The sequence below is a fragment of the Ictidomys tridecemlineatus genome, chromosome 5 (genome assembly GCF_052094955.1).
Source record: "Ictidomys tridecemlineatus isolate mIctTri1 chromosome 5, mIctTri1.hap1, whole genome shotgun sequence".
NCBI classification, from domain to species: Eukaryota; Metazoa; Chordata; class Mammalia; order Rodentia; family Sciuridae; genus Ictidomys; species Ictidomys tridecemlineatus.
Genome location: NC_135481.1, coordinates 16,833,907 through 16,856,948, shown reverse-complemented (window position 1 = coordinate 16,856,948; position 23,042 = coordinate 16,833,907). Strand labels below are relative to the sequence as shown.

Below are 23,042 nucleotides of genomic sequence, written 5' to 3'. Positions count from 1 at the left end.
CCCTCTTGGTCTTAGAGAAAAGCCACAGAAATGGAGAGTGGAAATAAATAGCGGTCAGAAAAAGGTTAAAACAATTTGGCAATTGAGTGACAGTCCACCTGTAGACCATCTGAATTTTCAGAAACCTGGTAAAGATGATTTGTAATCTATTTAGATAAATTATTCCAAGTGAAAATAAACTAAATTTTTCTGGAAGGGATCATTATTACAGCTCTTGTGCTTAGTTTTAAATAATTTTCCTGAATTGAGTGTAAACAGACTTTTTTTTTTTTTTTTTTTTTTTTTGGCATGGCTGAAGATTGAACCCAGAGGCACTCTGCTACTGAACTATGTCCCCATCTCATTTTATTTTTTATTTTCAGAGAGGGTTTCACTGAATTACCCAGGCTGAGCCAAAACAAACTTATTCTTAGAAATAAAGGGGTTGAGAGGGGGGAGACAGACAAATATTTGTGCCAGTGTAATGCTTAGAAAAATTCAGAGTTTGATAATCATGAAAGAGTGCTTTTTCTTTTTTGTACTAGGAACTGAACCCAGGAGTACTTTATATTTTTTATTTTGAGACAGAGTCTTGCTATTTTTTAGGGCCTTGCTACGTTGCTGAGGTTGGCCTCAAACTTGTGATCCTTCTGTCTTAGCTTCCTGGGTTGCTGGGATTATAGGTGCCACCATGCCCAGCATATGAAAGAGTGCTTTTCCTCGTTATCCTGGGTAGAGGAACTTTAATCGAATGAGGTCAAGCAGTAGGGACATGGGTGTAAAAATAGGTTATAAGATGGAAATGCTAGTTCATAATCCACACTGTGCACTCTTTGAAATTGTGTTATTTCTGTCCTGGTGTCTTCTCTGTGACTAGAGTAAGGGTTAACATTTCTTATACTCTCTCAGTGATTACCCATGTTAGTTGTATAATTAGCTGGTCTACTAAGTCCTCCTCCTTTAGCATCTATAAACTTGTATTTTCAGACATACAGATTGTGATACAGTTGTCTCTTATGTACATAGGTCTTTAATCACTACATTCAGATATTGCCAGGATTGTTTGAAAACAAATCTGATAGTTTTTTAACAAAGTCTAAGACTTCAAAGACCTTAATTAGCTACTCTTGGGAATACAAATCGTTCTATTTTATTCATTAATATCTTTCAAAATTATTTCCAGACAATGTTTATTCTTCTCCCCAAAATATATTTTAATTCAGACATAATAGAAACCTGTCAATTGAAGACTCTGTGCATATAGCTACACTGTGAAAGTCCTTAAAAAAAAAAAACTGAAAGAATTTTTCCATGAGCCATCAGTTAAAATCATGCCTTATCTTTTCTGAGTGTGATATAAAACCTGGGCACTATAAAAGATTGAAAGTCAGTTTTAGAAATAGAAAAATTTCTGCATGGCAAAACATGCCAGAGGCAAAACAAAAGACAAATGACAAACTAAGAGGAGAAATTTATAGCCCATGTTCAGAAAAGGGATATATTCCCTATAAAACAACAAAAACACTTTTAAATCAGTTTTTAAAAATTAATAACTTAATAGAAAAATGGGCAAATAATTTGAACAGTTTACTAAATGGAAATTTGAATGTTTCTTAAAAGGTGCTTGGGCTGGGGATATAGGTCTGAGAGTGGTAGAATTCAATGCCTACTACAATAAATAAATGGAAGGAAGGAAGGAAGGAAGGAAGGAAGGAAGGAAGGAAGGAGAGAAAGAAAGAAAGAAAGAAAGAAAGAAAGAAAGAAAGAAAGAAAGAAAGAAAGAAAGAAAGAAAGAAAGAGAAAAGAAAAGAAAAGAAAAGAAAAGAAAAGAAAAGGAAAGAAAAGAAAGAAAGAGTGTTTAGCCCTACCCATATTAAGAAAAAAAAAAAGAAATGCAAATTTATATTATGTAGGGACTAGGGCTATAGCTCAGTGGCAGAGTGCTTGCCTAGCACGTGTGAGGCACTGGGTTTGAGCCTTAGCACTACTTAAAAATAAACAAATAAAATAAAGGCATGCTGTCCATCTACAACTACCAAAAAAAAATTTTTTTTTAATTATGCAGATACCATTTTTATCTGGTCAGAGTAGCAAAAGATCAAAAAACTTTAGTGTCACTGTGCTGGTATGGGTATGGGGTAATAGGCAATCAACCATAAACCTTGCCAGTGTGAGTGTAAAGTTATACAGCCTCTGGAGGGTGATATCCACTAGAATTGTAAAAGAGCACATACTTTAGCCTAGCCATTCCATTAGTCACAATATCCACACATATAATCAGACACCAGACATGTGCAAACAGACCTATGAACAACACTATTAATTGTAGTGTTATTTACTATAGGAAAACATAGGCTGGGACATATAAAGAGGTCTAGAACCAAATGTTAGCCCTTAAGTATGGACTGCTGAGGGCATAGGTGGTCTTTAACAATCATCTGGGGAGCTATTAAAGTGCTGTTGCTCCAACCAAGTAAATCCGAATTTTTGGTGGGAGAGCCTAAACGTCAATAATTTTTTTTTTTTTAAGGAGAGAGAAAAATTTTTAATATTTATTCTTTAGTTTTTGTCGGACACAACATCTTTATTTGTATGTGGTGCTGAAGATTGAACCCAGCGCCGCACGCATGCCAGGCAAACGCGCTACCGCTTGAGCCACATCCCCAGCCCTGGACATCAATAATTTGTAAAGTTCTCCAGGTACAGCTAAAGTTGAAATCCATTGACTTAAACATTTTAACTACACCTGTTTTCATTTTTTTAAGAAGAAAACATATATGGCTTTTATGATTCAGAAGAAAGTTTGAAGACATAAATATGTGATACAATTATGAAAAATGCCATTTTAAAACTTAGGAGAAAAATCATGCAAAGTGAAAAAAAATTTTTTCAATGATACTGAAAAAGCAAAGTATACTGAACATATCTTTAGAGTCTTTTTGACACAGTCACTTCAAAAAAAGTCAAAGTTGGGCTGGGGATGTGGCTCAAGCGGTAGCGCGCTTGCCTGGCATGCGTGCGGCCCGGGTTCGATCCTCAGCACCACATACAAAACAAAGATGTTGTATTCACCGAAAATTTAAAAAAAAAAAAATTTAAAAAAAAGTGAAAGTTATTTTGAATATTAAAACATTTTGCTAATGCATAGGTCCAGTGCCTCCTTTTATCAGAATAAAGAATTCTTATGAAATTGTATATTTTGTGTGTTGAAAATGCACTCAATTTTGGCTTGAACTTTATAATCTCTTCTCACTATCCTATATTCTTAATATTAGGTCAGAAATTATTCAGTGATTTTGGGCCCAAAACAAGATGCATTCTTGAAGAAAGACCTCATTTGTAAAAGTTGTGAACTATCCAAACAAAGCCCCAATTGTAAACATTAAAGCTCAATAATGATTTATTTTTTGTTAGAGATAAGCATTTAAGAAATTAGATTTTTTTATTTCATTGCACTTAGATCAAAAACTAGTTTTTCAAGATACTTAATGGGTTTTATGGTCTTAAGTAAAACAACTGACATGAAAAGTAGGATACTTAAGAGAAAAAAATATACCTTTAGCTGTCATTAGAATAGAGAATAATGATTTGGAGTTAGTGGTGTGGAAAAATGGTATCTAGTAGAGTGCTGCCCACCCAGAGGTGCTCAGTGGTAACAGGTAATGGTGAAAGTGTGGAAGCTAAAATACTGCTCTGCAAGGAAGCAGACTTAATCCTATGTAAATGTTAGACTTAACATTTTTTTTAAATACAACAATCAGTCTGAGGAGGAAAAAAATGGATATATGTCTAGCTTGAAGACTACAAATCCTAAGTAGAATTTCTTTCTTTTCTGAAATATATGTTTAGATGGGGAAAAGTCAGTTTAACCTCAGTTGATTTGGCTCAAGAAATAAAGCCATATATTCCCAGATGAAAAATAAATTTTTTTCAAAATCTGCCTTAAATTTTAGGTTGTTAATCACATTTTAAATGCATCAAAAGGGATAATATTTAAATGAATTGTCCTGGATGACAATGTCTAACTGAGTTTTGGCCAAATTTTGTCTAACAAATTCTCTTAAAGTAGAAGATATATGCCATTCAGTCAACCTCTTGATTATTGTGCTAATACAAAAGTCAGTGTAGAAAAGCCAGCAGGGTGTTAAAGAATTCTGATCTTACTGTCTTTCTGGTTACAGATTTTTCTGAATTAACACTAAATGTTAGCCTGGAAGAAAGGATACCCTTTACTAACATGGTTACCTGCAGCCTGGTGCATTTTAAGTGAAGTGAGCTGAGGTGGTCCTCCATAAGGTATTTAAATTCACTTTTTGTTCTCTTTATTAAGTACTTTATGTTTTAGTTATTTCTACATTGTAAATGTTGATTTAATACATTAGGAATATGAATAATTTATCAGTAATCACATATAAGGCTTACCAGATGTTACTTCCTTCCTACCTTCTATTTAGTCAACTTACTAGGTCAGTTCAATTCTAAAACCACCAAAATGAAAATTTTTTTCTTTTGGAGTTTTTGCATTTTAAATCTGAATAGTAGAGGGGGCTGCTGTTGCAGCCCAGTGGTAGAATGCTAGCCTAGCATGTGTGAGGAGGCACTGGGTTCCATCCTTGGCATCACATAAAAAAAAAAAATACAAATAAATAAAATAAAGGTATTGTGTCCATCTACAACTAAAAAAAAAAAAATTAAAAACAAATCTGTATAGTAGAGTTGAATTTCAAAACCACCTATAGGGGGCTGATGTTGTGGCTCAGGGGTAGAACGCTAGGATGTGCGAGGCCCTAGGTTCGATCCTCATAAAATAAATAAATAAATAAATAAATAAATAAATAAATAAATAAATAAATAAATAAATAAATAAACACCACATAAAAATAAATAAAAGCAAAGGTATAGTGTCTAACTACAACTAAAAAAAAGAAAAAGAAAAAAAAACACCTATGGGGGAGAAAAATCCTAAATAAACATACTATTTATAATGAAACTAAAGTTTTGTTAAAAAATAATTTCATCTCAGCCCAATTATAGGACTAAGTCTCAGACATGAACACCCTTTAAAAATCTTTTGATTTCAGATAGTGTTAACCAAAAAAAATTTTTTTTTAATTAATGGAATAATATTTTTTGCTATCTTTATGTTTCAGAAACAAAATTAAGAAGAATCAAATAATGAATAAAATGTTCCTAAATAAATGAAGATTAATTTTAGCAAACTTAAAAATACAAAGGACTGGGGCTGGGGATGTGGCTCAAGCGGTAACGCTCTCGCCTGGCATGCGCGGGGCGCTGGGTTCAATCCTCAGCACCACATAAAAAAATATTAAGATGTTGTGTCTACTGAAAACTGAAAAATAAATATGAAAAAATTCTCTCTTCTCTTTAAAAAAAAATAATAATAATACAATGGACCTTAATGTTTTTAAAATACACCTTGTTACTTAACAGTTAAATGTTTCTTTTAAATATACTTTTTATATTCTGAAACATTTCTTTGAAGTAGCTTATTGATTAAAATAAATCTAGTATGAGAAATTTACCTCTGTAAAATTTGTGTGCTCATTTATTGGTGCCCACCTAATGCTTTTTCCTGGTTGGCTAATGGATCTATAATCTAAAAGGATTATTGTATGTAGAGTGATGCTATCCATTACATAGGACAGTGCTGAGATGGTAGTCATTTGTACAGTTAAGTAGTATTTCTATTTTATATGTTTTACATAAAATGAAAAAAGTCACAAAACTATGCTGTGATCTCTTTTGTAAAGTGAGAGTGTGTGCATAATATAAGCAGAATATTAATGCTGACTTTGGGGGTGAGGTTATAGGTAATTTTTTATTTTATGCTTATTTTTATTTTTTAATTTTTAAATTTCAGCATACACCAAAAAGAGTGGGGGGAAAAGGTAATTATAACAAATCCAGAAAACAGACATGAACAAACTTCCAAAGCAGAAATAGGAGGACCATCCTGAAGATTTCTCTATGAAAGACGAAGCTCCAAAATTGGTGATCTTGTCTCAACTCTGGCTCCTGAGGAGCAGCATTAACAGCAGGGCAGCAATGAGTGTGCAGAGGGTGCAGACTGTGGGGACCACGATCTCCGAGACCATGTGCATGTGACTGAGCAAAGGCTCTGAAATGGGACAGAGAACAACCACCAGGTGAGCTGCGTCCCAGAAGCTTTAAGTATACTGGAAAAACTTGAGAAATGACATCAAGTTTTCTAATTCTCATTTTGTAGAAAAGGGAACCTAGTAAACTCAATGTTATTTAAAAATTAGGGGTTTGGGGATGTGGCTCAGTGGTAGTGTACTTGAGTAACATGCATAAGCCCTGGGTTTAATCCCCAGCACCACATGCACACACACACAAGTTATGTGAGAGTTTATAAAATATTTCAGAGAATATGGGATTGCCTAAATTTGGATTTTTCTACAGGTAGTATAATAAAGGCTAAGTGTATCGTTACTTAATGCTTACCATGTATCTCTCTCAAGATTATTAACAGCCATGTTTTACAGTTCCCATAATTTTTCATTGGAGAGACTTATGAAAGAAAAATTGAGAAACATTTCCAAACTTTCAAGCATGTTACTATGTATCTTATGGGAATTCCCATATTAAAATATATGGTGATTCTTGCATAGTTTGATCTTTAAGAATTAAATGATGAGCCTGTTTCTTGTACATTGATATAATAGTGAATATTTCTGTAATACCCTTTTTTAATTTTTCTGCTAGGCATTCTGATTACTGAGATAAATAAAGCACAGACTCTGTTCTTATAGAGTTCATAGGCTTTTAAGCAAATTCTGTGTTACGAATACATTGTTTATTTCAGTTTAATGGAATATACATCCTTAGTATTGTCTCTGTTATTTAGATATGGGAAGGTTTATACATAGTGATATACTGGCTCTTAAAAATGTTGGCTTCAAAGAGTTTGCTTTAGTACTTTCTACATTGAATACCACATTAAAGATAAGTTTATTGCTGTGTGCACAGTGGCACATGCCTGTAATCCAGCAATGTGGGAGACTGAGGCAGGAGTATCACAAGTTCAAGGCCAACCTGGGCAACTTAATAAGACCCTGGGGGTGTAGCTCAGTGGTAAAGCATTGCTAGGTTCAATCCCCAGTATGGGGAGGAAAAATGAGTCTAGTAAAACAGTATATTTCTCTGAGTGTCCCTATGGAGAGAAAAAAAATTCAAAGAGGTGAAACGTGTTGCCATTTCTTGATACACATTTGCATCTTGGTTATTCTATAGCTTGGATCCATTTAGATCCCATTTCATAAGAAATGATGCCTTCTGTGAGGGTAGGGACCTAGTTTTATTCATTGCTGTATCCCCAGGGCTTAAAATAACTCATAGTTAATAGTGAATGATTAATAATTATTTGCTGAATGAATGAGTACAAGAGCTAAAGTATTCTTGACCTTTTCTTCATTCCTGTAGGTATAATGGTTAACTTTTCCCTTCCTTCTATAAGCCCACTTTAACAAAAATGGTAGGTATATAAATTTACAATGTGGTTCAGAAAGAATAAAATTTCAGTAGTTGAAACATTACTCTTTAATGGTAGTTTTTTTTAATATTTATAATGCTTCTGAGATAGAAATTTGACATTGCTTCAAAGTAAAGAAAAAATTCAATCAAATCATAAGTGGTTTGGGAAGATTGACTTCAGGTAGATCTACAGTTTGAGATTTTTGGTAATGTCATTATAGGTGTAATTATGTAATTTAATTATCAAAGAAAAGAATTAAAATATACTCACCTGCAGCAAGTAACTGGTTGTTTATAGAGCAAGTTTCCAAGGCTTCAAGGTGCCAACTTTCCACCTGATAAAAACCCACTTGGTAAGTAATGTCTTAGACTAACTACTTTTTGCTGTGTGAAATTATTTTTGGAGTAAATGTAGGGTATATAAATAAATATTTTAAAAATCCACTTGTAGTTTAAATTAGTTAATATTTATTGCACATCTATATGCATCATAGAGAGGGAATCAAAGAATAGATTATTTTTAAGGAGTGTGCAATCTTGTGCTTTTTTTCTCTTCCTCCCCTTCCTTCCCCTCCTGCCCTTCTTGCCCCTCCTGCCCTCCCTCCTCTCCTTCCCTCCCCTCCCTCCCTCCCTTCCTTCCCGCCTTCCTTTCTTTCCTTCCTTTTTTTTTTTTTTTTTAATTTGGTACTGGGGATTGAACCCAGAGACACTCTGCCACTGAGCTACATCAGTTCTTTTTAATTTTAGTTCGAGGCAGGATCTCACTAAGTTACCAGGGCTGGCCTTGAAACTCAAAATCCTCCTGTCTCAGTCTCCCAAGTAGCTAGGATTACAGGCGTGCACCACCACGACTAGAGTATTTTTCTAATAATATAAAAGTAGCAAATGCCTTATAACTGTTAGTCACCACTTTCATTTTTAGTCCCTCTGGCTCACCTTCAAAGAATTTTTAATTATCATTTATATTCCCTGCCAATAGGTGCATCAACATGTAATAGAGAGCTAAAATTGTAGATTATTGTAGATTATTAAATTTGTAGATCATTGATATGTTTGGTAGGTTTTAAAAGATTATAAAGTTTGATTACTTTTTTATCTCATTTTGGAGCCAGTATGTTTATAAGGCTTTCATATTTGATGGGAAAAGAAACGATAATAATGTCATTCTACATTTGATTTACTTCACTGATTTTTCATATTTTGAAGATTACATAGTATTTATTAGCATTAAGACAACATTTAACCAGAAGTCTCCATTGACTTTACCTGTTATAACCTAGAGCACATGGAACTCATGCACACCTCTAGTCATGTCCTTAATGCTTTGTTGTGAGTTAAATTTTGAGGCATGCTTCCTCTATTCTAAGCAAAGGAGCAAAGAGGTGGTGAGGGGAAGGAAAGACAGCCACGCTGCATACCTCTGTCCTCTTTGGAAAAAAGAGGGGAAGTGCTTGCCAAACTGCACCCCAGTGCTTAGCTTGTCTAAATCCAGAAGAAATAGTTAGTCTTACCTCTCTTGGATTGGGAAACCCATTGGCAGTGATAATCTTCTTGTAATATTGAACTGAAGCCTTAGGATAGCGAGGCTTATTTCTGACATTAAACTCAACATAGTAGAATCCATATCTATCTGTGTATCCTTTTTCCCATTCAAACTTATCCAACAGAGACCAGGAAGTATACCCTTTTATATTAGCACCATCTTTTATAGCTGAAAAGACATTTATTCCACTTTTAACATATTTCATTTACTTAAAAAATAATATTGTGAAGATAATATTAAAATGTTTTTATTTATGAGATTTAGAGACAAGTCATAGTTGATCATGTGTTATCAAATTTTGTTTAAGGTGCATAGAAAAATATGTGAAGACATTGTTGGTTTGTATCTCACCTTTTAGCATTTCATTTATGTATCCTTTAAGGTACTGAATTCTCCACTCATCACATAATTGTGTACAGTGTTCTTTTTGAGATGCTCCATTTTCTGTCACATATATGGGAGGATCGCCATATTGAGTCTGTAAGTGAGTCAGAGTAACATATCTTAAAAATTCTGACTTACAGGTAGATTTCTGGATCAGATACTCGTATAACAACATGTATTCAAGGCTACCAGATTGTAATCAAGTACATCTTAGCATGTACTGTCAGTTAACATGTTTATTTAGAGATGAATGTAGGCAAGAGGCGCATTAATGTGAAAGAATATATTTCTCAATAAATTGGCATTGTTGGAGGGAAAATGCACCTTGAGTCTTGTTCTTTCCTACATTTTCCATTTCAGGTGAGAAGGACAACAAAACACCTAAATGTGAGATAAGAATTTTTAGCTAAAATTGTATATGTTGAAGCAATTATTCATAAAAGGTATTGGTCTGCAAGGCCAATTCTCACAATCTGAAATATAGGTAATTGGATTTATTTTATTACCTTTCACATGTAGTCACCTGAGTTTAAGCTGTGAGAATATGAATTCAGGTCTAAAAGTTCTTTACAGAGCTTAATACAGTAAGTACCTGAGCAAAGTTAAGGAGCCTCCTGAATCCCCATGGCACTGAATAGAGCCAGTTAGATCCAAGATCTGGCCAGTTTGGATCAATAAGTTCTATTAAGTCACGGTCATTCTGGTAGCTGGGCCCCTGGCGGGAGGGGTAGTTCCTTTCAGTGATGTATCTTGTAGTAAAATGACCTAATCCCAGGAAATCAGATGTGCCTTTAATGTAGCTCTTCTCCTGGAGGGAGAACTCTGGTAATCTGGACATATCCAGGCCTTGCTCTTCACTCTTTCTTCCTATTGAGAGAAAACAAGAAGATTTAACCAAGTCTTATATTCTCACAATCATCATTTTATTTTTATGTACCACTATGATAATGGCATGTGGACATAAAAGCTGGACTTCAGGATTTGTCTGCATGGAAAAATATGACCTTTGCCTTCCAAACTGGGATTTTAGCATCTGAATACTATCCAAAGGAATTTAAAGTTTTTATTGCTTAAAAGTAACAATTTCAGGGCCAAGGTTGTCGTTCAGTGGTAGAGCACTTGCCTAGCATGCGTGAAGCACTGGGTTTGATCCCTGGCATCACATAAAAATAAAAACAAATAAATAAAGGTATTGTGTCCATCTACAACTAAAAAAAAAATTTTTTTTAAGTAACAATTTCATGCTGGGGTTGTAGCTCAGTGGTGGAGCGCTTGCCTTGCACATATGAGGTCATGGATTTGATCCTCAGCACGACATAAAAATAAATAAAAATATTGTGCCCATCTACAACTAAAAAAAATATTTAAAATAACATTTTCATGGATTAGTTAAGTGGTATGTGGACAACTGGGTAGCTATCTGGAAAAATGTAGAGTTGGACTCCTGTATTATTCCTTACATCAAAAATTGGTAATTTTGACCTTTGGAAGGCCAGTGGTGGTATAGGACCAACATGGACATGTTCACACATTGTAGTTGGTAGTGTGAAGTGTGACAATCTCTGCATTGGGCAATTTTGTTCTTTCACAATTGTAAACTATTATGTCCTTTCACTAGCCAGTCCCCAAACTATTTATTCTATATTTTATTCACACATGTAAAAGGATGTATGTACAAGAATCTTCATTATAGATTGAGCAGCAAAAGATTGAAAATAACTGGGGATGAGGCTTAGTGGTGGAATGTTTGCCTGGCATACACGAGATGCTGGATTCTATCCCTGGCACCACAAAAAAGAGGGGAAGGAAGAGGAGAAAAAAAAATTTTAATGAAATATTCGCCAGTACAACATGCAGCCATTAGAATGGAAGAGGCAGCACTTTATATATTAACATGAAAAGAATGCCAACAGATATGCATAAGTGGAAAAAAGATGCACGCTCAGTGTAGCATGTACTAATAAGTACATACTTTGGACAAACAGCAGTGATTTGGCTCCCATAGGCCCAGTCTATCATTGACAGTGTACTTCCCTCTGGAAGGATAGAAGAAGATGGAGGGAGGCTTGATTTTCACTTTGTATTTTTTTGTGCTTGAAAAAAATTTAAAATGTGTCCTTCTGTATAACCTTTGCAAATTTTTAAAAAATTATAAAGAAAAGCAACATTTTTGTTAGTTGATCTACAATATGACCATAAAAGCATTTCCAAAGAGGCTATTGGTTTAGATTAAGTGAATGAAAAGTTTGTATTATTAAATACCTTTAAAATATTAGCATGTTATTACCTTCAGTTATATTTAGTAACATGAAAAACTATAAGATACTGTTTCTATACTAATACAGTAGCTACTTGCTACATGTATATTAAAATATGACTAGATTCAGTCACACTGACGAATGATTTTTATTTTATTTTACTCTTAAGCTTAAATAGGCATCTATGGCCATAAGCATTACCTTTGTAGTAGACAGCACAGATGGAAAGCATATCCATCATCACAAAGTTATGGCAGACTGCACTGGCCTAGAGTTACTTTTTTACTTTTGTTCATGTTTATTAAGGTGTTTTTGTTTTGTTTTGTTTTGTTTTGTTTTGTTTTTGGTAGTGCTAAGAATTTTACCCAGGGCCTCATGCATGCCAGGCAAGACACTTTACCACTGAGCCTTTGACACTTTACCCCAGCCCAATAAAAGGTGATTCTCAAAAACCTGAAAGTAATTTGTAAACAAGATTTCCGGTATGGTGCTTTCATTACTAAAAATAAATAAATAAAATTGCCTATAGGGTCCTCCTCTCCACTCTGTACAAAACCCTGTTCCCGCTTGAATCATTACCAAATTGAAATTGATGAGGTCTGGAATTATTGGCCTTAAGACCAAACACTTCTCTGTAATGAATAATCTATTTGGCTTTTTAGTGCAGTCCCCCTGTAGCACCTGCAATGTCTTCTCAGACATTGAGAAGCAAATGTACTGTGTGAATGATAGGGTGTTCTGCAGGGATACTGGCCCTGGTCCTGGCCCTGAGGGCTTTTTCCTTGAAATAATTATTAAGAGTTTGACTGTCTGTATATAAAGTATTACAGAACTAGTTATTGCCAAAAGATTGTGAGGTTACTTTGTCTAATCTGTTCATTTTCCAGAGTGAGAAAATAGATTCCCTATTTTTCGAGCCATTTTCCCTGGAATTTCCTGTTATGTGGGCAGTTAATAGCTTCCAAACTGAGGGCTGGGGATATAGCTCAGAAGTAGAGCACTTGCTTACCAGGCACAAGGCTGTGGGTTCAATCCCCAGCACCCCAAGGAAAAAAAAAAAGAAGGGAAAAAAAAGAAAGAAAAGAAAAAGCTCTATAAGCTTTACTTGTCTTCATTTGATTCCCTGACACATTGGAAACCAGAGCTTTGAAAGTATTTCTCAAGCAGCACAAAGAACCAACAATTGAACCTATATCCGCTAACTGGATCTAGGCTGTCATCTACTTCATTGAAGATGCAAGGGAGTAGAGCAGGCAGAGGAGACAGGACAGCATAACAGCAGAGGGCAGCCCAAAGACCTAGCATGGTTTTTCCTTTGTTCTGAATTCTCAATTCCAATTCTAGGGATTTGTTTGATGTTCCCCCATCCCACCCTGCTACCTTCCAGCTCTCAAATAACTAGTTAATACTTTGGGACTGGGTTATCCCTTGAGTGCTTTGCCAAGCCCAGGTCCTCTTCTGTTCCCTGCTTTCTCCTCATTTCACTTGGACTCAGTAACTGTTGCTCCTGAGGTGACTTGGTGGCAACAAGTGGTAGAGATCCTTAAGTAAAATAAACCAGGCTCAGAAAGGTGAGTACTGCATTATCTCACTCAGATGTGGAGTATAAAAACTTGAACTCACAGAAGTTGACAGTAAACAGTGGTAACCAGAGGCTGGTGGAGGGTGGGATGGGGTAGGGTAGGGAGAAGTTGATCAAGGGGTACTGTTGCAGTTCCGTAGGAGTAAGAAGTTCTGGGGTTCTCTTGCACAGTTCAATAATGTACTCCCCTTCCCCCAAGTACTGAGAATTGAAACCAGGGAGTCTATACCACTAGTTACATCCCCAGCCCTTTTTATTTCATTTTTTATTTTGAGACAGGATTGATCTTAAACTTGTGATCCTCCTGCCTTAGCCTCCCAAATCACTATAACAGGTGTGCACCACTACCCCAGGATGTTCTATACTTTTCAAAAAGCTAGAAGAAAGGAGTTTATAAGTTTTCACCCTAAAGAAATTTTTTTTTTTTTTTTTTTTTTAATGCCAGGGATCTAAGCCAGGGCCTTGTGCATGCTAGGAAAGTGCTCTATTATTGGGCTTCATCCCCAGCCCTAGAAATGATAGTGTTCAAGGCAATAGATTTAACATGATTTAAACATTACAAAATATGTACATGTATTTGAACATCACATGCTACCTGATAGATATGTATAATATTTGTTTTTATCAGTTAAAAATAAATTTAATTAAAAATATGAAAATATGACTTAGCTCACCAATATGGTCTTTCATGACTTCGGGATAGTCACCAGCATAAATGGGGTTGGCAAACCAGCCCAGGCAGAATTGTAGGTATCTCTCAGCAGCCTCTACATCCTTGGGGTTATTGATGTCCACAGGTTCCCCCCAGTCACAGTTCAGTGAAATCCCCACCAGACCTTAAAAGAAAAGGTGGGTAGGAAGTATGCATGACATGGCTCCTCTTGGCACCTGTGTTTCAGCTCCTTTGTGGGGTTCCAGCTCACCTTGCTGCTTGTTGCGCCACTTCTTCCTGTAAGAATGCCAGGCTTGGGCATGGGCCTGAAAGGAGCAGGAATTCACCATGGGTGCCTGACTCATCTATTTCTTTTCCCCCCTTTCAATCTGGGATGGTCTTTCCTTCCTAACTCCAAAAAGTTTAAGACCTAACATTTTTCTAAATCTAGCCCTGATTGTCCCAATCCACAGTCTCCCTCTGACTTCCAGAGGCACTTAAATTTCTATTTACTGACTGGCATAAACCACTTCATGTTGTCATTTATTATTTCTAAGATTGTTGCACAAATTCTTTGTTCCCGTTTGTCTATTGCAACTAGGCTGTACTTTCCTACAGGTACTCTGCAAGTTAGGACAACACCACATGGAACAATCAGGAAATGAAATGGGAAATGTACATCCAATTTTTTCTCCATATTCTCTACCAGGACCCTCTGGTCTGCTGTAAAGTCTATTTCAAAGGCTAGGTCAGTATCTAAGAGAGATTAAAGGTTATCCGGAACAGCGGTTCTTAAAGTATGGACCAAGAGCAGCATCATCGCCTGGAAATTTGATAAAAATGCAAACTCATGGTCCTTACCCAGACCTACTGAATCAGAAGATCTGGGAGGGGGGCCCAGCAACCTTTTAATAAGGCTTTCATGTGATTCCCACACTTGCTGAAGTTTGAGGAGCAGAATTAACATCTAAAGGCTACAAAGTTGGGGATATTGCCTGTTACTCCCAGAGAACCCTTATTTATCAGTCTTCTCTCCCTATTTTGCCAGCCAGCAATAACTAGAAAACAATGAACTATAGAACTGTCTGATAATGTGGAACATCTCAAAAACAATATTAAATCACTTCTATTCAGCTTACTATCTTTTATAGATAAGAAGGCCTGAAGAGTGATCTCCATGTTATTAAAGATATCTTCAGAGCTCTGTCCTTTAAATATTCAGTTTAAGAAATCGTAAGTCAGATTTACGATTGGGATTGTGGCTCAGTGGTAGAGCACTTGCTTAGCATGTGTGAGACACTGGGTTGAATCCTCAGCACCACATAGACACAATACCTTTATTTATTTTTATCTACAATTAAAAAAAGTCTTTTTAAATCGTAAATCAAGCATAGAAAGAATGATGTTTGCCTCACCTTCAGCCCAGAACAGTGGAGTTGGCTGACTTCTGAAACCAGGAACCCAGTTAATTTTCTTCTCTAAGTTGTTCTTGTCAAGTATTTTTGTTAGTGTTGAAAAGCTAACACATCTACCTTCTTCAAAATGTCCATTGGACCTATCTCATCACCCGTTGAATCCCTTTTCTGCAGGCATCATCACTTGTATTTGAAGCTACGTCCTATGTATGATGTGACCTGATTTTCTCCCATTCTTCTCACAGCTTTCCTGTACTTGTAACTCATGGTTAGTCATCTTCTCTGAATGTCTCCTCCACTTTCTTGCCTAGAACACCACCTGGCTACCCTAAAGATCATAAGGCATTTTTTTCCCCACACCCCACATGCCTTTGGGCCTAGAAGAGGGCTGGTGTTTGCCAATGCTTCCAAACTATTTCCTTCCTCCTCCAAAAACATGCTGTTAAACAACTGATACTAACCTTTATTAACTGCTGTCTTTCACAATTTCCAGTTCTCATTCACTGAAGATTTTAGCCCTTAGCTCAGAATCATACACCCTTTTCCTCCCATCACCTATAGGTGACAAATTTCCACATGTACGTGCTTCACCCAGTTGGCTAGATCTTAAGCAGCAACTTTTACAGCATCTCAGGTCATAGCAGAGTGCTAGATGACAGGACACACTTTCCACAAAATCCTCACAGAATAGGAGTTGCTGTGGAATACGCTGAGGTGGAAGCCTAGCAGCAAAGGATCAAGTTCAGCCCCAGACCCCTGGGCAGGCTGGCCTGGCACTGGGAGTCATCCCTCTACCTGGAACCCAGTCTGCACCCCAGAAAGACCCACCTCACCTTAATGATGTGGTGTGCCGCCTTGTACATGCCAGTGCCGTGCAGCTTCAGGCCTGGTGCATGGCGGCCCGTCTCATAGCCTTTTTCCACCATTGCCTGTGGGGACAGCAAGTAGGGACCACAGGACCTGTGACAAGTGGCAGGCAGCACTCTAGTTTTCCCACCTGGAGAAGGGCCCTTCTTACCCGAGGATCACTGAAAGTGATCCAGTGCTTCACCCGGTCCCCAAAAGCCTCAAAGCACAGATCAGCATAGTCACTGAAGTAGCTGGTCATGCTCGCGTTCTGCCACCCGCCATATTTGACCTGGAGCAGCTGCCAATGGAGAGAGAAGTCAGTGCCCTGAGATTTACTTCTGGAGCCAATTGGCCAAATGGGTAAGAGGAACAGGGGTGAATACAGCACAGAGAATGTTTAGAGATCCTTGTTCAGGGAGAGGTGAGCAAAGGTGCAGGGTGGTGGGCCCAGAGCTCTGACTGCAATAGCAGTAAGGAGCCACCTAACAATTTAAATATGAAGGGAAAGGCTGGGAATGCAGCTTGGTGGTATAGCACCTGCTCAGTGTGTGTGTTGGAGGGCTGGGTTCAATCCTCAGCACCTTTTTAAAAAAATGTGTGGGTAATAATTTAAGCCATCTAGCATACAAACGAGGGAGGGAGCAGGGAAAGTGAGACTTTGAAGGAACCTGACAGATTGGATATTTAAGAAAATTTGCCTAGGGAGAGGCCTGATACTGAAAAAAGCATTTAGAATATAAATTGTGAGGAAATGAGATATGGCTCCAGACATGCAGGCTCAGATGAGGATTTGAGGGCTGCATAGAATCAGAGACCTCCAAGAGTCTACAGTTCAGGTGGGTCTGCTTTCTTCAGCAGGGAGCCCTATCCCAGCTGAAGGCCTCTGCTCCTGCAGTAGGGTTTCCACAGATCAGTCCTGTTGTGATTACCTAGAGTTCTCTGGGAATAAGCCCAGATTCCCAATCACCTTCGCTCCCTATAATTGAAGTCTTCCAGGTCTGGCCCAAGCCACTCCTCCAACCTCTGACCTTTCTCCCCACTTTACCTGCTCCTCCAGCCCAGTCACCTGCCCAGTGCCTCACCCTCACACAGAGCTGCCTCCAGAGAGCCAGAATTCCCTTTCCTCTCACCTCCTGCTCGAAACCTTCTCCCCAGCACATGTATAAACTTGTTAAATACATCATGGTACCAAACCTGAATCAAAAGATATTTCTTGGACCAGAGGCATAGTTTGGTGGTAGAGCACTGGTCTAGCACATGTGAGGTCTTAGATTCAACCCTCGGCATCACAAAGAAAAAGTTTCTTAATACTTTTTTTTTTTTAATTTTTTCATGCCAAATGTTTTGGGAAACACTGGGATTCACACTCTTCACTTACTATAAACTTCAACTAAAGCAGTGGATCCTCCCAGCCATGTGAGAAGGTGCTATGGTTTGAGTGTTTTTGGTTCCCTAGAATTCATAAACTTAGTTCCCAGGGCAACAGGAAGGTGACTGAATCATAGGGCTCCCTCCTCATGAGTGGGATTGGGGGCCCTCATAAAATAACTTGAAGGTCATCCCCTTTGCCCTTCCACCTTCTGCCATGTGAGGACACAATTTTTTCCCTCCAAAGGATGTACCATCCGAGTGCCATCTTGGACCTTTGGGCACCTTGATCTTAGACTCCAGAACTCTGAGAAATATCTGTTCTTTATAAATTACCTAGTCTGTGGTATTCTATTACAATGGCACAAATGAACTAAGACCAAAAGAGATTTCTTCACTCAATCCTTTTAGTCCTAAGCCAGAGTCCAGACCCCAGACTCTGTCCTACCTTGGCCACCCTAGATCTTCCAAGCATACTCCTCCCCACTGAACCTGCACCAGCCCTCACCTGTGGCAGATCCCAGTGGTACAAGGTCACAATGGGGGTGATGTTGCTCTTCAGAAGGGCATCAATTAAATCACTGTAGAATCTGATTCCCTTTTTGTTCACCTGCTCAGCTGTAGGTGAAATAAAGAGATAAAAGAGGACTCTACAACAAAGGCCCTGGGGCTTGCCTCCTATGGTGGACCTTGCTGGACCCTATGGCTTTCCCCAGACCTGAAGGCACCTGAGCCTCAGAGTGCTTTAGGAATGCCTGGGAGCCAGTGACCCACACACCTGTCAGACTGCTGCAGCCACAGCCAGGCTCCTGGGCTGGTTGTCCTTCCCAGGACTTTGTGGTGTCTCTGCACTTGGGCTGAGAAGGGGACTGTGCTCTAGCTCACCTCGGATGCCTGTGGGCAGGAGCCGGGGCCAAGACAGGGAGAATCGGTAGTGGCTGACGTTCATCTCCCTCAGCAGAGCGATGTCCTCCTGAGCAGATGGAGTGTGAATGGGTACAGGGCTGGGTCACCTGGGGACCAGGTGGGGATCAAGGGGGAGGCAGGGGTCATGGAGCCCCTGGGCCAAGGCCCATTCCTGTCTGTAGCTCTCTATAGCTCCTCGTATAGTAGAGGTGAGGTCACCTGTTCCCTCTCCATGCCGGGGTGGCCGAGAGTCAGGTGAAATGCAGGGTCTAAGGGCACTCTGAGAAGTCCACCAGATGACACTTCTTGAGGTGATGAATCCCTCAAGAAGCCAATGCAAGAAGAAAGTGGGTGCCAACAATGAGCTGGCCTGTCTCCTTCACTGGAAGCAAGTTCACAGGCAAGGATCAGGTTCAGGCAGCTGCAGGCTGGAGGCCCTGGACCAGGGCATCAGCCCTTAAGCCCCGCTCACCTGAACAGAGGGTCTGGTTGAGTGAGGTCACGTGCACCCCCCTCACTCACCTGGACCTTGTAGTAGCCATCACAGGCTGTGTCTGCGGTCTCATCCCCGAGCACCTTCCCCTTCCCGCTGTGTGTGAAGGCGTCCCAGATGCTGGGCCCTTTCCCGTCCTGGTCCCAGGCCCCCTCAGTCTGGTAGGCAGAACTGCCCACACCCCAGGAGAAACCTGTAGGTGGAGACCCCTGCTGGGCCCTGGGCCACCCAGTGCTTCACCTGAAGCCAGGACATCCTGCCTCTGGCCTCAGGGCAGGACCCCTCTATGGCCTGTCTCCCTGGGAGCAAGAGTGTATGGAGCAGTGGGAAGAAGATATAATAATTTAAAACATTTTTTTTGCACAATTTTAGCTCTGATTAGCATTTGTTGCCTTATTTTGGTAATTTTTTAAACAAATCTTTTAGGAACTTTTATTTTAGAATAATCATATGGAGGTGTGTTTCTCATCCTCCCCATCAGGAGTAAAAGCACCAGTCTCCTCAGCAAGTCACCTGAGGTGGGCAGGCCAACAGACAGATGGACAGTCAGAGGACAGACCAGCAGAGGAGTGGAGGGGACGTACCAGGTGGGAAGGTTCCGTAGTAGAAGGAGGCCTCTTCTGGGAAGCCATCCCTGGCCCCCAGCCTGGACACCAACAGTAGCACCCAACAGAGAGTGACAGCCTGCACTTGCTTCATGGCACTCGGCCCTCCTCCATACCTGGAAAAGGCACCTGTGGGGCCCATTCAGCCAGGCTGGGGCAAAGGTGGAGGGTGGGGGGATAGGAAGAGGTGGGGTACTTTGTCTGGACCCACCCCAGGGGCTGAGCTAGGCACTGGGCGCCACTCCTGAGTTCAACACTGAGCGGAAGACAGCGTTGGGCTTGGGGAGCTCTGGGTGGGCAAAGCCCAAACCAGCCCCTCCCTCTATGCTATCTGATGGGGGAGACCCAGCCATTACTCCTTGAGTGGCCACTAGCTGATGGGGAACCATCTCTGCTGAGGGGAAGCTCCAGGCTGGGGAGATGAGATAACCCCAGTCCCTGCAGCCCTCCCACCTGCATACTCCCCTTCCTGGCAGGGGGATTATCCCTCCAGGACCCTCAGTCCCATCAGGAGAACTCCTTTCCACTCTGATGCCAGCCCAGCCGACTTACTTAGGATTGTCCTTGGTCCCTGACACCCCAGAGCAGCCGCTGAAAGCCAGAGCTCCCTTGGACTAACCCCTGAGCCTGCACTGCCCCTGAGAGCAGAGCCCACAGTGCAGAAGGCTCTGGCTGGGGGTGTGGTCTGTGGCCTGACCCCCTACAAAGAACTTCAATAGCCCCAGGGGGAGGAGACAACAGGAGTGCTGAGCTGGCCTGAGTCAGCAGTGGCCTTGGCCCTGGGCCCTGGGATCCAGCTGGCCCTTTCCAGGGTAGAGGGGCAACAAGGTTGGGATGGTCCCCAGTCCTCCTGGCCCACCCAGGACCACCTTCCAGTGCCACCTTCAGCACATCTTAGTCCTGCACGTCCTGGGTGGGGGGGTGGGGTGGGACCAGCACCTTGGTGCCTGTCTCAGTCTCTCTGCTACCACAGAAAGTCCCTATAGAAGGTAAAGGTGAGTTTTCCACTTCAGCCTCCTCTCTTTGGACTTGCCATCCATTCCTTCCCTCACTCATCCAACCAGCTGCTGCTGGAACATGGTGGGCAGGGGGCCAGGGCCACCACTAGGGCTTCCTTCCCCCAGTGCCTTCTCAGTCAAGTCCTCCTCCTCTTGCAGCACCCTTGCTCCACTTCCAGCCACCCTGCCTCAGCTGAGACCCCCGTGTGACTCTCTCTTGTGGGCAGGTCTCACCCCTGTGTGGGATCATTTCTTTCTTTTCCTCACTTTATGGATGGGCAGCACCTCCTCCAGGAAGCCCTCCTGGACCTGCTTCCTGAGGCCAGATTGGGCATTCCTGTTTCCATCCCTGCAGCCCTGCCCTTCCCTGGCAGTGGGCTAAGTGCTGGTCTGTCCCTGCTGCCTCCTTGTAGGTTCCTGGGAGGCAGGGGTGTGCCAGCCTGGTCCACCTAGAGTCCCCAGTGCCCCTCACGCTGGTGCTCCGTAGTGTGAGATGAATCTAAATAATATAAGAATTATTCTAAAAACAGCCGATTCTCCCCCAAAAGTCAGGCAGGCAATTAGAAGCAGCTTCACCTTGTGGGTTAGGGTCTCTCCTGGACCTGACCAGCAGCCAGCCTCAGGTGGGCCCATTCTGAGGTTGTTCCAGCTCTGTGCCCATTTTCAGGTGGAAGAAACTAGAAAGCTAGCTCCTCCACCACTGCCTGCCTGAGCTCCTAAGGGATTGGCCAGAGGTGTGCCAAGGAGGTGGGTGCCTGGACACCAGGGGAGGGGACCAACTGAGGTCTGGTGCTGGCTCCTCTGGGCTTCCACTGGCAAAGCCTGTAGTGAGGGGACTGAGGTCTTGCCCCAAGTTTGGAGGTTCTCCATCCAGCTTCATGGGGGCAGGAATGCTTTTTGGAGTGGTGCTGGGCTGGGCCCCTGAGCAAAAATTTCCTGCCCATTGCCACCCCCACCCCAACAAGCACATCCTTCCCTCCACAGACATTTCCAGCAGCTTCGGGCCTACTGGGGAATGGATGGGGGGGGCGGTTGTAAACACTGTACAGGGGGATGGGGCAGAAATGGAAATGCGGCACCCTGGGAAGCTGGGGGTGGGGCTGGCATCATAAGGGACTGGAAGGAGTTGGAGGTGGTTACCATGGTGACCGACAGAGCAGAAGCAGCTGCCCCAGGTGTGTTTGGAGACCTGGGTGGTTGGTAGCTTCCCTCCTCTTGCTCCTGTTGTGCAGTGCCGTGTCCACAGGGTCAAGTGGGCTACAGGCCACCTCTTACTGGTGCCTCAGGCCCACACATGCCAGTGCAGGCCCTGGGCACTCTGTGCTCTGGACTGAGGGCTGCAAGAAATACAAAACTTGAAGGATTGATGTCATCTCTGAAAAATGCCTCTTCCCAGGAGCCCAGTCCCCGTGTTTGTGTGGGAGGAGGCTGGTCAGCCCAGCTTGGCAGGGTGACTCAGGGTTTGTGTAGAACCCAGTTTCCACAGTTCTGATGCCCTGTTCTCTCCCAGGGCCTCCAAATCTGGCTCTGGCTAGAAGGAAGGTGAGCCTCCCACCTCCTTCCCTTCCATGCACACACTCCAGCGGCTGCCCCGGCTCTGCTTGAAGCCAGGATCTCCCAGTACCTGGGCCAGGGCAGGATCCTTCCCTGGGTGGGGGCCCGAAGTCCCTGGCATCAGGTCCTGGATGACAAACAAGGTGTGTTAGGGGACAGATGAATGGCACTTAGTCTCTGCAGTCTTCTTCCCCCTCATGCCTGCAAGGGCCATGGAGTTGGGGACCCCTCGTAATAGACGTGTATGTCCAAGATGTAGCCTGAGTTCTGTAACTCTGAGGATGGACTTAGTAAAAGCAAAGGGTGTGGTCTTCAGTCCTGGGTGGCACCGTGGTACCCCAGGCATTGGGGCAAGGTGGGATGGGTGCTGGAAGAGGCACAGTTGAAATCTGACAGCTTGGCTGGGGTCTTTGATAACTGGTCTTGGGGCTCTGTATGAGTGGAGACAGGGACAGAAAAATGCAAGAAATCACCAGCAGAGGAGCTCAGTGTGGGAAGCTCTGGCTGGTTCCAGAGCTCCCCCCCTCCCCCCTCCCCTCCCCCTCCTCCCTCCCCTCCCCTCCCCCTCCTCCCTCCTACTTCTCCTTCATTGTCATCATAATAGCAGGTGCCATCCACAACCACTACTCAAACCACCATCCTGGCTGGGAGAGGTTGTGGGCTTCTAGGTCTCAGAGCTCAGCTTATCCCGCCCCCTCCCGTTTCCTAGGAGAGGATGCAGGGGCTGGAGATCCAGGAGCTTTGCTATGTTTGGATGAGTGTCCCTCAAAGGCCCAGTGTTAAACTTGGTCCCCAGGGTGGCACTGTCAGGAGGTGCTGTGAACCTCTAGGAGGCGGGGTCTAGCGGGAGGTCCTTAGGCACTGGGGGTTATGTTCCTGAGGAGGACTAAGGATCCTGGCCAGTCCTCTCTTCCTTTTTGCTTCCTGGCTCCCTAGGAAAG

General features: G+C 41.7%; 2 protein-coding genes across 9 annotated transcripts in view; one reads left to right on the top strand and one right to left on the bottom strand.

Moving 5' to 3' along the window:
- Zwilch (zwilch kinetochore protein) overlaps positions 1-9,740 on the top strand; it is a 45,971-nt gene extending 36,231 nt beyond the window's left edge. The window contains exons 17-19 of the mRNA XM_005316721.4: positions 16-128; positions 4,161-4,275; positions 5,861-9,740. Of these exons, the coding sequence (XP_005316778.1) occupies positions 16-128; positions 4,161-4,249 (202 nt within the window). The 3' untranslated portion in view covers positions 4,250-4,275; positions 5,861-9,740. The remainder of the gene's footprint in view (positions 1-15; positions 129-4,160; positions 4,276-5,860) is intronic.
- Lctl (lactase like) lies at positions 5,800-20,230 on the bottom strand. 8 transcript variants are annotated; one of them, XM_040275921.2, is made up of 15 exons: positions 20,102-20,230; positions 19,529-19,678; positions 18,974-19,137; positions 18,671-18,833; positions 18,431-18,518; positions 18,054-18,163; positions 16,347-16,475; positions 16,162-16,257; positions 14,185-14,239; positions 13,936-14,097; positions 10,014-10,288; positions 9,389-9,515; positions 9,006-9,205; positions 7,766-7,829; positions 5,800-6,118 (listed from the first exon to the last, which is right to left on the bottom strand). In XM_040275921.2, the coding sequence occupies exons 2-15, from the start codon at positions 19,574-19,576 to the stop codon at positions 6,003-6,005; spliced, it is 1,797 nt and encodes a 598-aa protein (XP_040131855.2). In that variant the 5' UTR covers positions 19,577-19,678; positions 20,102-20,230; the 3' UTR covers positions 5,800-6,002. The 8 variants fall into 8 exon arrangements, with proteins under 8 accessions (XP_040131855.2, XP_040131857.2, XP_040131856.2 ...); XM_040275923.2 differs by having other exon boundaries at positions 19,529-19,700; positions 20,102-20,221; XM_040275922.2 differs by having other exon boundaries at positions 19,529-19,665; positions 20,102-20,221.
- Between the last annotated feature and the right edge of the window lie 2,812 nt (positions 20,231-23,042).

Excerpts from the sequence above, each read along its gene's own strand:
- Lctl (XM_040275921.2), bottom strand. The coding sequence starts at position 19,576 with ATGGCTTCCCAGAAGAGGCCTCCTTCTACTACGGAACCTTCCCACCTG. Across the intron at positions 18,834-18,973 it reads ATGGCTACTACAAGGTCCAG|TGAAGGAGACAGGCCAGCTC; the intron begins GTGAGTGAGGGG and ends ACTTGCTTCCAG. Across the intron at positions 18,519-18,670 it reads CCGGCATGGAGAGGGAACAG|GAGGACATCGCTCTGCTGAG; the intron begins GTGACCTCACCT and ends CCATCTGCTCAG.